This window comes from Salvelinus alpinus, chromosome 17 (assembly GCF_045679555.1).
Source record: "Salvelinus alpinus chromosome 17, SLU_Salpinus.1, whole genome shotgun sequence".
NCBI classification, from domain to species: Eukaryota; Metazoa; Chordata; class Actinopteri; order Salmoniformes; family Salmonidae; genus Salvelinus; species Salvelinus alpinus.
Window position 1 is genome coordinate 17,350,709 of NC_092102.1, and position 15,126 is coordinate 17,365,834.

General features: G+C 45.2%; 1 protein-coding gene across 5 annotated transcripts in view; it reads right to left on the minus strand.

Moving 5' to 3' along the window:
- The window catches only part of LOC139542337 (pleckstrin homology domain-containing family G member 5-like), a 78,129-nt gene that overhangs the window by 46,125 nt on the left and 16,878 nt on the right, over window positions 1-15,126 (minus strand). For all 5 annotated transcript variants that reach the window (XM_071347628.1, XM_071347630.1, XM_071347627.1 and 2 more), the window contains one exon: window positions 1,587-1,663. In XM_071347628.1, the coding sequence (XP_071203729.1) occupies window positions 1,587-1,663 (77 nt within the window). Of the gene's footprint in view, window positions 1-1,586; window positions 1,664-15,126 lie in introns of those variants that run through there.

Below are 15,126 nucleotides of genomic sequence, written 5' to 3' on the forward strand. Positions count from 1 at the left end.
CAGCAAAGAAGACGAGTGGGGGAGAGATTGAGGCTGGGACAGGGCTGTTGCTTGCAGTTGAAAACAAGGCTTCCGTCCATCCCAGTCCAGTCACCAGCGAGCTTCTCAATCCTCCCTTGCTCCTATCCCAGTCCAGTCCCCATAACTAAACAGGCCTCGTCTTAATCTCCTTCCATAACGTCAGCCCGTGACCTCGGCCAAGGAGACGGGTTGCGTCAGTCGGACAGGCTTTGTCCCAAATTAACTCCCCTCCTCCCACCGGTGCACAGATCAACACACACACGATGTAGACCAGGGATGTCAAACAAATTTTGTCTGTGGGCCGTATTCATTCATCGCCAAGGTCCGGAGGGACGCATTAAAAAATATATATAAACAATAGTCCTCTATCCATCGCTTTTGGAATTTTCGATGCTCCATGACTATCCAGCTTTCGTTTCGGTGATTCTTAGTAACATGGAAAAAGTGAAGAGACTGTAAAATATAGGTCCATTATAATTTCTACACAGTTTCGATATGGTTTTAGTCTTTTCAATGTAGACAGAGGGTTGTTTTTCCCTGGTAGAAAAAAAATGTACTCAAACCACCCGGGAGCCTGAATGGGCCTGCAGGACTTGAGTTTGACACGTGATGTAGACACTTCACCCACTGTGTACGTTAACTGGCTCTTGCTCAACTACAAAATCCTAAAAGGCCTGTAGAAGATCCTTGTTGCCTGTTATAACACGAGCAGGCAAGGAGAAAAGTGATTGTACAGTAGTAGTGTTTCTATCACCCAGGGAAAGGAGGGGAGGGACAGATCTGCTTAATAACGTGTGAAGCCGAAGAGAGGCTAAGAGACTGAAGATCTACAGGTTCATCTCTCCAGCTCTCCTTGTGCCTTAACTTCCTTATACGTTTTTGCAACAGAGAATTGCTAGAACTAGCCTTGTCGTCTATAACTATCCTTCCCTGTGCTGCGTTGTCTTTATTCCCTAGCTTTGTGCTCTTTTCCATTAATTCTCTCTATTATTTTCCCCTCTTTCACTCCAGTCCATCATTTCCATTTTTTGTTAAAGAAAGGGACCGGTTGCTCTGTCACAGAAACTGAGGGTGAAATACATCTCATCCAGATTGAGAGAAAGGGCTCCTGTGAAGTGGACCGTTTTGGGGGAGAGCCGAGCGACCAGACAGAGACTGCTTTGGTTCATCTGGCCGTCTGGCTATGGTCCTGTTTTCAGAAAGCAGCAGCTTCAAAGGAATAATTCCTTTCACAGTCTAGTGGCCAGACACACTGCCTCACGCCTCGTACCCTTTTAACACCTAACAGAAGAAAAGGAGTCTCTCCCTAATCAGGTTGTATGTAGCAGGACCTCACCATAGAGCTTCAATATTCTAGATACCTCTACGAGGGTAAAGGTCTTATGGGGCCAAGCTGGACCTCATGTAGCATAAGAGTTCTGTCCAAACGGACAATCCAAATGAAATAAAGTTACACACTGATCTCTCCTCACTGTGGATTTATATGATAATGATTTGGGCTCAATGGTACAGGTTCAAAAGGATTACCCCTAACTGACTGGCCCATCACAGGATGCGAGTCTTACCTTCGAGGCCTGTCGACGGTCAGGGCACTCAGGATGCTGGCACACCACCCAGTCTTCCTCCTGAACAGGCTTCTCATCTGGAACACACAGCAGAGGAAAGACCATGAGAAACACACACCTCTGTAGAAGATCACACACACAGACCTAATAAATGTGTCACCCTCGACCACTGCTACTCGAACTTCCGCGATGCATACAAAGTGCTCCCCCGCCCTGCCTTCGGCAAATCCGACCACGATGCCATCTTGCTCCTTCCGTCTTATAGGCAGAACCTCAAACAGGATGTACCCGTGACGAGAACCATCAAACGCTGGTCCGACCAATCGGAAGCCACACTTCAAGATTATTTTGATCACGCGGACTGGAATATGTTCCGGTCAGCCTCAGAGAACAACATTGACCTATACACTGACTCGGTGAGTGCGTTTATAAATAAGTGCATTGGAGATGTTGTACCCATTGTGACTATTAAAACCTACCCTAACCAGAAACCGTGGATGGATGGCGGCATTCGCGCAAAACTGAAAGCGCAAACCACCGCATTTAACCCTGGAAATAGGTCTGAATATAAACAGTGTAGCTATTCCCTCCGCAAGGCAATCAAACAAGCGAAATGCCAGTACAGAGACAAGGTGGAGTCGCAATTCAACAGCTCAGACACGAGACGTATGTGGCAGGGTCTACAGGAAATCGTGGACTACAAAAAGGAATCCAGCCACGTCACGGACACCGACGTCATGCTTCCAGACAAACTAAACACCTTCTTTGCTCGCTTCTAGGATAATACATTGCCACCGTCGCGGCCTGCTATCAAGGACAGCACCACCCCCTCTCCTTCTCCGTGGCTGATGTGAGTAAAACATTTAAACGTGTTAACCCTCGCAAGGCTGCTGGCCCAGATGGAATCCCTAGCTGCTTCCTCAAAGCATGCGCAGACCAGCTGGCTGGTTAGTTTACGGACATATTCAATCGCTCCCTATCCCAGTCTGTTGTCCCCACATGCTTCAGGATGGCTACCATTGTTCCTGTACCCAAGAAGGCAAAGATAACTGAACTAAATGACTACCGCCCAGTAGCACTCACTTCTGTCATCATGAAGTGCTTTAAGAGACTAGTCAAGGATCATATCAACTCCACCTTACCGGCCACCCTAGATCCACTTCAGTTTACATACAGCCCCAACAGGTCCACAGAGGACACAACAGTAGTGGGCTTGATTACCAACAACGACGAGAAAGCCTACAGGGAGTTGAGGGCACTCGGAGTGTGGTGTCAGGAAAATAACCTCTCACTCAACGTCAACAAAACAAAGGAGATGATCGTGATCTTCAGGAAACAGCAGAGGGAGCACCCCCCTATCCACATCAAAGGGACAGCAGTGGAGAAGGTGGAAAGTTTTAAGTTCCTCTGCGTATCACAGACAAACTGAAATGGTCCATTCACACAGACAGTGTGGTGAACAAGGCGCAACAGTGCCTCTTCAACCACAGGAGGCTAAAAACATTTGGCTTGTCAACCAAAACCCTGACTAACTTTTACAGATGCACAATCGAGAGCATCCTGTCGGGCTGTATCATAGCCTGGTACGGCAACTGCACCACCCTCAACCGCAAGGCTCTCCTGAGGGTGGTGCGGTCTGCACAACGCATCACCGGGGGAAAACTACCTGCCCTCCAGGACACCTACACCACCCGATGTCACAGGATGGCCAAAAGATAAATCAAAGACAACAACCACCCGAGCCACTGCCTGTTCACACCGCTACCATCCAGAAGGCGAGGTCAGTACAGGTGCATCAAAGCTGGTACCGAGAGACTGAAAAACAGCTTCTATCTCAAGGCCATCAGACTGGTAAAACAGCCATCACTAACACAGTGAGGCTGCTGCCTACATTGAGACACAATCACTAGTCACTTTATACAATGCACTCTAAATAATGCCACTTTAATAATGTTTACATATCTTACATTACTCATATCACATGTATATACTGTATTTTATACCATCTATTGCACCTTGCCTATGCCGCTCGGCCATCGCTCATCCATATACTTACATGTACATATTCTCATTCACCCTTTTAGGTTTGTGTGTATTAGGGAATTGTTAGATTACTTGTTAGACATTACTGCACTGTCGGAACTAGAAGCACAAGCATTTCGCTACACTCACATTAACATCTGCTAACCATGTGTATGTGACCAATAAAATTTGATTTGAAAACACTAAGCCCGTCAGGCCTGAGAATGCTCTATATATAGGGTGTAAGAGTTCAATTGAAAGACCGAGAAAACGGCATTGTTGCCAAAAGTGTCCAGACATGACAGAGCTGTACTGCAATAACTTTCCAAGAACCTTGGAATAGCAGACCTGTCCACAATGACGACTGTGTCTCCCACTCTTTCTTATAATCCATCTTGTGTATATAATATGTTAAACAACAGGCTCCAGGATCGATGACAATCATCCTATCTAGCAAACTAGAATCAATGTAAAGACGTGAGTGGCTAGTGCCAAAAGCTGTTTTGAATAAGAAGTACACAGACTGAAGTAATCTCAATATCAAAGTGATTCCTTCACAAAAACACAGAAGCAACCAGAAACTAAAAGATACCCAGTTCTGAGCCCAAAAGTTAACTCTCTGTTTGTACATGAGCTACAGAGAGAGGACCTCAAAAGTACCTATTAACCTTCTTAAATGAGACAAAACAAGTCTTAAACCCCACTCACTCACGCCAAGAAACAGGTCTGGATCAAGGGCTGCGATATAACTTACTAAAATCCCCCAAAACACATCTGTTGCTCTTCCACTACAGGCATGGCACAAGGCAGGGATAGCAGCAGGGCAGGGGCAATCCCTCCCAGAGTCTGTCCCTCCTGCCCTGCCTGGGAGCAGGCCGAGACGTGCTCTCACTCCTCCTGGGCCTCTGCCAACACCACCTCTGTTAATGACTCCTTCTAGGTTTACAGGCAGCACACTGCCCAGGGAGACACACATTTTTATTGAGATTTTTTTCCTTTTCTTTTTTTCTCCCTTCAGGGGCACTTTTCCTCAAACTACAAGTCTTTATGACACTTGTCTAGTCCTAAAGGCAACAATTTTGCACTGTAGAACCGTTTTCGGCCAGTGCAGAGGAAATGCAAAAGCACCACTATGAGGTCCGCAGAGGCACCCAGTCACAGAGGTGACCCAAGCTCCAGGTAATGGCCGACCAGGGGTCTGCTTCTGGGTCTCTGACTCCTGACCCCGTAGCAACACTCTCTCACCTGTGAAGTTCATGATATTCTGTCTCTCGTATAGCTAGCCTATCCCTTTGTATACCATACCTTTACTATGGGACTCTTCCTCCCGCCCTCGGTCTTCCCCCTTTTGTCTCTCCAGCTCACTCGCCTCCGATCACGGTCTCTCCTGCTTTGGATCACTTTGTACCCTCGCACTCCACTTTTCCCTTTCTCTGCCTATTTGCCCATCTCTGCCTGTGTCTCTCTCTCTCTGATGAACAGGAATTCCTGAACTCAGCACTGCTGATTAAGCCAAAAACAAACAAACACAAGGCCACATGTGACAGCAGACAATGAGTTGATGCACACTAAAGAGACAGCAGAGCGTTCAGTCTGCACAGCCTTTCCCTTGCTCTCTCTACAGCTCCGAGTGCCTCAAGTCTTAGACATAACGTCAATAAACAAGACACAGCATTGAGTGGCAAGCAAGTAACTTTTATAAACCAATAAATAGAAAAGGGATGTGTAAGGCCATGATAATGAAAACTGGATATTTTGTACCATGGCCATAATTGGCTGAAGACCCACTAGCCTAGTCCGATACTGTGTGCTGTAACCAACTCTTCCATCATTGTCAAGTCAAAGGCGTACATCATGGTCAAAAGGAATTGGATAAAGCCCTTAGACTAGACCACCAGGCTACTTACTACCTCACTCCCTCGTTCACCCATAAACCTTACATCACCTCATTCTCCCTCAGACCCTCACAGCCTCACCAGCACAGCTCCATGTTTAGGCAGAGAGAGGCAGAGCCAAGAGTACGTTTAGCCGCAAGCCTTGAGCACACTTTTATAAGGAATGTTAAGAATGCCTCAGTCCTGCATTCAATTTGCTGAGCTTTGCCGTGGCACATCGGGCGTCTGAGGCTTAGCTATTCTCTGATTGTTCCGTTTTATTCCCCCTCTTTCATTTGAAGGGGATTGAGGCAGAGCGATTGTCTGAGCCGGTTGCACACAGGCCAGGAAGAGGATTATTATGCAATGGCCGCCGTCGACCATCTCCTAGAAGACAAAAGACAGATGGCAGACGGAGAGCTGCTGCCCTGCCAGGGAACAAGGTGTTTCCTAGGCCTGGGGCTGGCAGAGATGTGTTGCACTGTATTGCGCTGCATGTGTCAGCATAGCTTATTTCAGTGTCAGAGGCGGGCTGGAAGGCACTGGGAAGGAACTCTGCATCTGCGCCAAATTGTCCCAGCAAGAAGCCCCATTACAAAGAGATTAATTGTTAAGATGTCTTAACACTAAAGAGCATCTGCTATAAAAACACAAACACCTTTTCCCGGCGCTACCACTGTGTGATGTAACAGGGGAGGCAAAGATGAGGATGGGAAACGTGATTCGGGGACTTCCTTACAGGCTGCCCCCAGGTGGTAAGGGTAGGCAACAACACATCCGCCACGCTGACCCTCAACACGTGGGCCCCTCAGGGGTGCATGCTTAGTCCCCTTCTGTACTCCCTGTTCACCCACGACTGCGTGGCCGCGCACGACTCCAACACCATCATTAAGTTTTCCGACGACATGATGGTGGTGGGCCTGATCACCGATGATGATGAGACATCCTATAGGGAGGAGGTCAGAGACCTGGCAGTGTTGGGCCAGGACAACTACCTCTCCATCAACATCAGCAAGACAAAGGACCTGACTGTAGCCAACAGGAAACGGAGGACTGAGCACGCCTCCATTCACATCAACGGGGCTGCAGTGGAGCGGTTTGAGAGCTTCGAGTTCCTTAGTATCCACATCACTAAGGACCATAATTCAAACACACCAACACAGTTCTGAAGAGGGCATGACAATGCCTCTTCCCCCTTAGGGGGCTGAGAAGATTTGGCATGGGCCCTCAGATCCTGAAGTAGTTCTACAGGTGCACAATTGAGAGCATCTTGAATGGCTACATCACCGCTTGGTATGGTAAATGCTTGGCATCCGAACGTAAGGGTAGTGCGTACGGCCCAGTACATCACTGGGGCCAAGCTCCATGCCATCCAGGACCTCTATATTAGGCTAGAGGAAGGCCCTAAAAATTGTCAAAGACTCCAGCCATCCAAGTCATAGACTGTTCTCTCTGCTACCGCATGGCAAGCGGTACCTGAGCACCAAGTCTGGGACCAAAAGGCTCCTGAACAGCTTCTACCCCCAAGCTATAAGACTGCTGAACAGTTAACCAAATGGCTACCCTTTCTATTTGCATTGACTCTCTTGCACACTCACTGGACTTTACCCACACACTCACACATACTACACTCACACTCCAACACACACACACGCATATTAACACACTTTCACACTCTTCACATACACTGCTGCTACTCTGTTTATTATATATCCTGATTGCCTAGTCACTTTTACCCCTACCCACATGTACAGGGCTCCCGAGTGGCACAGCGGTCTAAGGCACTGCACCTCAGTACTAGAGGCGTCAATACAGACCCTGGTTCAATTCCAGGCTGTATCACAACCGGCCGTGATTGGGAGTCCCATGGGCGGGGCACAATTGGCCCAGCGTCGTCCGGGTTTGGCCAGGGTAGGTTGTCATTGTAAATAAGAGTTTGTTCTTAACCGACTTGCCTAGTTAAATAAAAATGTAATAAAACATTACCTCAATTATCTCATACCCCTTCACATTGACTCGGTACTGGTACTCCTTGTATATAGTCTCGTTATTGTTATTTTATTGTGTTACTATTTCCTTTTTTAATATTTTTTTAAAAAACATTCTGCATTGTTGGGAAAGGGTAAGCATTTCACCTTCTACACCTGTTGTATTTGGCACATGTGACAAATAAAATTAGATTTGATTAATTAGACCACCACCATGATTGAAACCCTGGCACTCTTGTAGCCTGGTCCAGATTTGTTTGTGCCGTCTTGCCAATTTCATAGAAGTTGAAAAACCACACAAACAGATCTGGGACCAGGCAAGTACTCTTGTACACTCAGCAGAAATGGTGGCCTGAGCGGAGCAGCCTGGGCTGCCTGGCTGGACCTTGTTATTCCAGTACAACAAACGACGAACCAGCTGTTATTTATGTAGCAGCATATTCAGTGGCAGTCAGTGGGGCCTGAACAAAGTCATCCTGTTGATGTTGTTTTACCCCTGTAGTGGCACACACACACACACACACACACATCTAAAAACAAGGCCACACAGTGCTTCCTCCACTACCAAAGTCCCCAGCAGCGCACAACAAGGAGAAACTATTTAGAACAGAAGAGGGGCAGATAGTGGAGGGTGGACCACTATTTGGATGCAGAAAAAAAATGTATTTCAGGCTGTGTCTGGATAACAGTATACAACAACATAGTTGAAAAGGGGAAATACATTTTCAGTTCAATCGAGTGTTGCAAGAGACATAACTGAGAAGTCAAAAAAAAAAAAAGCCAAACACCACAAAACTGAAAGCATAATTCTGTCCAAAGTAAGAGTATTAGTGCACCAGTTTATAATACTCTTATAACCATATTTAAGAGGGTCATGTGGGGATCATTCATTACATAAGCAGAATATTTGAATTAGAGGTCGACCGATTAATCGAAATGGCCGATTAATTAGGGCCAATTTCAAGTTTTCATAACAATGGGAAATAAGTAATTTTGGACGCCGATTTTTAAAATGACGGCCTAGGAACGGTGGGTTAACTGCCTTGTTCAGGGGCAGAACGACAGATTTTTACCTTGTCAGCTCAGGGATTCAATCTTGCTGTTAACTAGTCCAACGCTCTAACCACCTGCCTCACGAGGAGCCCGCCTGTTACGCGAATGCAGTAAGAAGCCAAGGTAAGTTGCTAGCTAGCATTAAACTTAAATAAAAAACTAAATAAAATTCCTCCTCTGGATCATCCAGATGGTCATTGGCAAACTTCAGAGGGGCCTGGACATGCGCTGGCTTGAGCAGGGGGACCTTGCGTGCGCTGCAGGATTTTATTATCCATGACGGCGTAGTGTGTTACTAATGGTTTTCTTTGAGACTGTGGTCCCAGCTCTCTTCAGGTCATTGACCAGGTCCTGCCGTGTAGTTCTGGGCTGATCCCTCACCTTCCTCATGATCATTCATGCCCCACGAGGTGAGATCTTGCATGGAGCCCCAGACCGAGGGTGATTGACCGTCATCTTGAACTTCTTCCATTTTCTAATAATTGCGCCAACAGTTGTTGCCTTCTCACCAAGCTGCTTGCCTATTGTCCTGTAGCCCATCCCAGCCTTATGCAGGTCTACAATTTTATCCCTGATGTCCTTACACAGCTCTCTGGTCTTGGCCATTGTGGAGAGGTTGGAGTCTGTTTGATTGAGTGTGTGGACAGGTGTCTTTTATACAGGTAACGAGTTCAAACAGGTGCAGTTAATACAGGTAATGAGTGGAGAACAGGAGGGCTTCTTAAAGAAAAACTAACAGGTCTGTGAGAGCCGGAATTCTTACTGGTTGGTAGGTGATCAAATACTTATGTCATGCAATAAAATGCAAATGAATTACTTAAAAATCATACAATGTGATTTTCTGGATTTTTATTTTAGATTCCGTCTCTCACAGTTGAAGTGTACCTATGATAAAAATTACAGACCTCTACATGCTTTGTAAGTAGGAAAACCTGCAAAATCGGGAGTGTATCAAATACTTGTTCTCCCCACTGTATATGCAACAGTTTGGGCCGCCTGGCTCATTGCGAACTAATTTGCCAGAATTTTACGTAATTATGACATAACATTGAAAGTTGTGTAATGTAACAGGAATATTTAGACTTATGGATGCCACCTGTTAGATAAAATACGGAACGGTTCCGTATTTCACTGAAAGAATAAACGTTTTGTTTTCGAGATGATAGTTTCCGGATTCGACTATATTAATGACCTAAGGCTCGTATTTCTGTGTGTTATTATGTTATAATTAAGTCTATGATTTGATGATTTGATAGAGCAGTCTGAATGAGCAATGGTAGGCACCAGCAGGCTCGTAAGCATTCATTCAAACAGCACTTTTGTGCGTTTTGCCAGCAGCACTTCGCAATGCTTCAAGCATTGCACTGTTTATGACTTCAAGCCTATCAACTCCCGAGATTAGGCTGGTGTAACCGATGTGAAATGGCTAGCTAGTTAGCGGGGCGCGCGCTAATAGCATTTCAAACGTCACTCGCTCTGAGACTTGGTGTAGTTGTTCCCCTTGCTCTGCATGGGTAACGCTGCTTCGAGGGTGGCTGTTGTCGATGTGTTCCTGGTTCGAGCCCAGGTAGGGGCGAGGAGAGGGATGGAAGCTATACTGTTACACTGGCAATACTAAAGTGCCTATAAGAACATCCAATAGTCAAAGGTATATGAAATACAAATCGTATAGAGAGAAATTTAACGTCCTGTAATTCCTATAATAACTACAACCTAAACTAAAACTTCTTACCTAAGAATATTGAAGACTCATGTTAAAAGGAACCACCAGCTTTCATATGTTCTCATGTTCCGAGCAAGGAACTTAAACGTTAGCTTTCTTACATGGCACATATTGCACTTTTACTTTCTTCTCCAACACTTTGTTATTGCATTATTTAAACCAAACATGTTTCATTATTTATTTGAAGCTAAATTGATTTTATTGATGTATTATATTAAGTTAAAATAAGTGTTCATTCAGTATTGTTGTAATTGTCATTATTACATTTAAACAAAAAAATAAAAATAAAATAAAAATCGAAAAATATATATATATATATTTTTTTTAATCAGCCGATTAATCGGTATCGGCTTTTTTTGGTCCTCCAATAATCGGTGTTAAAAAAAATCATAATCGGTCGACCTCTAGTTTGAATGCCTTAATGTCTAACTGAGCAGCACCATACAACACCAGGTCATTTCAGTTGATTATTTAATGTGATTTGATCCCGTGTCGGGGCATTTTCTTCAAGTGCTATAGGATGAAATGGCACAGAGCGAGAGGGTGGAGAGGCATGTTCCTCCATTATTGGGGCCTGCGTCCTGTTTATAGGTTAAGGAATGCTACAGTAGTGTGTACTACATTCAGGGGATAAGGGGAGACGGACAGGACTGCCCAAGCCCCAGCCCCACAGTCTTAGAAAACAAAATGGCTACCTAAAATCATTATTATTATTTTTTTTTAAGTGTCCCTCAGCTGACCCTGTAGTAGAACCCTTTTTGGTTCCAGGTAGAGACTTTTTTTGCAGTAATTATTTATTTTATTTTTTAAGAGCGCAGTCCCCTAGGCAACCCTTACCCCAGCCTAGTTGAGAAATGTTTTCAGTAGCAGTTGAGTTGAGGCTTAATTACAGGGACTGTGGGACCAGGTAGGGATCAAAGACCTGCCGTTCAGTTCTATCTGTGGCAGTCAGACATTCCACTTCTTCTAGAACACGAAGGTCTACTCTGCAGACACCTGAAGCTGCCCAGCGACTCAGCAGACAGAGCAGAGGCAGACCTCCAAGAAACTGCTGGCCTGGCTGGGTCTGGGAGGATTGGATAAGAGCATTCCTGTAGCCAGCCCTAGCCCAAAGTTATTACATCCCTTTTTCCTTTCACTAATGGCATAGAGGGCAGTGGATGGAGGAAAGCAGAAGCTTCAAAAAGCAGAAGCACTGAGTGGAGAAAGACAGTAACGCAATTCAGCTGTCCTAGTGTCAGTCCCAAAAGTCACCCTATTCCCTATATAGTGCACTACTTTCAACCAGAGCCTAGTCAAAAGTAGTATACCTTATAACAAATAGGGTGTCACTTGGAACGTCGACCGACAGTATGCACTCACTCCTTCTTCTGTGGTAAATATTTCATCTCCACAGCAGCAGCTGTTCCTATCCCCATTCACTTCTCGGCTACTCTCATTTGAGGTGCTCTCTATGCCAGGTCACTGAGTGTCGAGTGCTTTCCACGGACTGAACGGAAGAAGAGAGCAATGGAAAGAAAAGAAAAAGCTTTCCATGATGGTGCTGAAATTCTGGAGGTCAGATCTCTGATGTATAACCACATGGCATCGCCATCTGCTAGCAGAGAAACCGGCTACATTTCATTCTTCAAGTTGGTCAGTGTCATATGACAACGTGGCTGATTCAGATCAAGTATACATCATCACAGGCCTAATGGTGAACGTCAAATGCTAGGCTTCATGTTACCATGATCATCTTCCAATGGAATCAAATTCCCCCTGCCAGTGCCATTCAGTCTGAATGGAAGTAAGCATGCAATGAACATGTTATTACTCACATACCACACAATCAGCTAGGTCAATGGTCCAGCCCTTGAATATATATTGGATGTGTGTACTTCTTATCCCGTTTGCTCGATCCTAATGCTTACCGCACAGATCATGGATGACGTCCAGAGAGGAAGACCAGGAGTAGTGCTCTGCCACCTGCTCGGTGAGGTAGGAGGGGAGGGTCTCCAGCTCATACGCCCCCCTCTTCTTCCAATACAGGAACATGGTAACCAATCCCCCGAGTCTCCCTCACTCTCAACCCTAACTATGGACCGTAACTCTTCAACCTTGCCTAAACAACCTTCAAATCCTGTCCCCCGATCACTGTAGTCGACCGACACTAATGCCACACCGACATTATGCATTATTTTACCCACAACTACCTACATCTTACCTTCTTACATCAAACCCATCTCTGAATCCATCTTCAGACTCCAACTCTCCAATGTAGTCCAACTCCTCAACTCTGCCAATAGCTCATTCAACTTCATTAAAAAAAAACTGCACCTGCAAAACTAGGCTATATTACCTCATCCAGCTCAACCACTAAACACTTGCTTTGAACCTTCTCTCCAAGCCATGCACCAGAGCTCCTCACTTCAGGTCCAACTGGGCATAAATGAGTCAAGATTTCCATTTTAACTGGGTTTTAATTAGCTCTCTGAAGAAACCAAACCACTGTCTTGGTTTGAAACAGTCTGTTATTCAGATCACTAACATTAAACAGACAGCTCTGACACCTGAATTATCAACGCCCTCCAGGATCTGTATTGAAGATCCAACCCAGCAGAAGAAGACAGGTCTAAACCCTCAACTCCAACTGTGCTCTGGTTCCAACACCTTGACGAACCTAACAGATCCTCATAATCCAAAACCATCAACTAAAATGTTTTTCTAGGGTCTTGGTAACTTGTCTCTTCCTGTTGCTCCTTCAGTCCTCCTGAAGTTAAGGCGTTATAAGCATCCAAACAAAGAGAAGTCCCCTACCGTCGTCCACTTCAAAGCCATTAGCTTGAGCTCCTGACTTTACTGTAGATGTCAAAACAATCACTTCTCCTAAAATCTCACACAGTTCCATCTTCCCAAGGTAAAAGTACTTTGTTACTGCAAACTAGTGATAATTATGTTGTCATCATCCTCCCTTCCTCCCCAACTTCCAAAAGCTTCTCCTGTGCGACAAGCCGACAAGCTGTTGAGTGTCATAGCCTGTGTAGGATGCATGGACGATAGGGGGGCATTCGACCCACTCCACTCCATCAGACAAGCAATGTATTCATACAGAGGTGAGTTGCAATGCATGCTGGGATTGGCAGTCTGGGGCCAATGGCTTTCTAACTGGACAACACAAAGATCTCTTTTAAAAACATACTCCTACACAGAGAGCAGAACTTTCTTTATGTTTTGGGAAAACTGTAAAAGCCTGAAATATTTCTGCATTAATTAGGCTGGCTAGAACCTTGCTCTGTCTGTCTCCGGAAAAATGTATTATTTTCTTTATGAATGCAACAAGTCTCTGATGGCTATGTTCAGCTATTTCTGCGGAGGTACAGTAGTACAATACAGAGACATTGGGGAACTGTTTCTCATAGAGAGAAGACAGACATAGTAAAACCAAGGCCCTTTTGTAAAAAAGGCCACATACAGACAGAAGATGGAACATTTCCGCTCTGCAAATTGAGGATGGTTTAAAACCACACCAGTAAGTCATCAAATCAATTGACAAAACATTTTCAACGTCACTCAAAAGGTCGATTCACTGTTATTATACCTCTATAATAGGAAAATGGAATGAAATACTGTGAGAACGCACTGTGCTAGCCATGGAAGGGAGGGACAATGTCACACAAAGACCCAAATGTCCAATTTTGGGATGAGAAATTAGAGGGTAGGATGGGAGCCGATCTGCTCTGCCGCTCGGGGCTTTGCAGACATGTGGTAATTATCTGGAACAGCTTTGAGTGCACTGCTGCTTGCTATTTAATGATGAGACCAGTCATGGGCTACAGCATGACAACTAGTGCCTGCTGCAGCATAAGGGCCTATTTTCACCCGCCTCCTGCAGAAACAAACGGAACTACTAGAGGAGGCATTTAGACAAGTAGTCCACCATCCCTTTCATCATCTCCCAAACAACCTATACAAAGAAAACTGTCTTTTGAAGGGGACATGTCATTATTCTGCAAATTACATCCAATCAGATTGCCCATCCAGTTGTCTTGTAGTTGAGAAACACACATTATTGAATAGTAGCTTGGTCCAGGGGAGTAAAATGAAAATCACTCATACTAACTACCAGGTATATAGTCTATATGAATCATCTCCTCGGTAAACTTTGAAGTATTAAATGGGGAGTTTGAGGAGGAATGAGTTTGATTGAGTGTGGGTACAAAACTGTAACTGGGGGAGTGTGTGTGTGTGTGTGCGTGCGTGCGCCGGAGAATGGGTGTATGAGTGAGAGTGTTGACAGAGGGAGTCCAGTCGAGCCGAAGGACTTGTGCGTGCCCATGTTGAGGAGGTTTGGGGTTATATTTAGAAAGGTGGCCCATCATAAAGGGACTGGTTAACTCTTCACCACCCAGGCCAGCTGCAAAGAGCAAGCGCCAGGGAATTGAAGGGAGGCCTATCCTATCAGAGCATCTGAACACCACGGAACAAACGACAGTAAATAGTACATCCAATGGCTTCGTCCTTCAGGGGCAAAAATGTGTTTTGACATCTAGTATTAAGAATAACATTCGGACCAACAAAAAAAAAAGTGTGCTGAACTCAGATTCACTAAGAAACAGGAAGCTTGTCTGTCCAGGAGAAAGCATTCAGACTGCTGCTTGCAGAGACAGGCCTGTGTTGCCTTCTATTGACTCTGCTCATAAAGAGCAGACTCCACACGCAGAACTAGTGATGCAGATAAAAACTTTGCATCCTGGTCTTTGTTGTGCTTCTACATCAATGAGCATGTGCTGCGCCGTTCAGGGACAATGCAACAGGCCTTTGGCACAGGCACGGCGAGGCAGCCTTTTCCACTGGATACGCTATAGAGAGCAACCCTCCCATACATACGCAAACATGCCAAA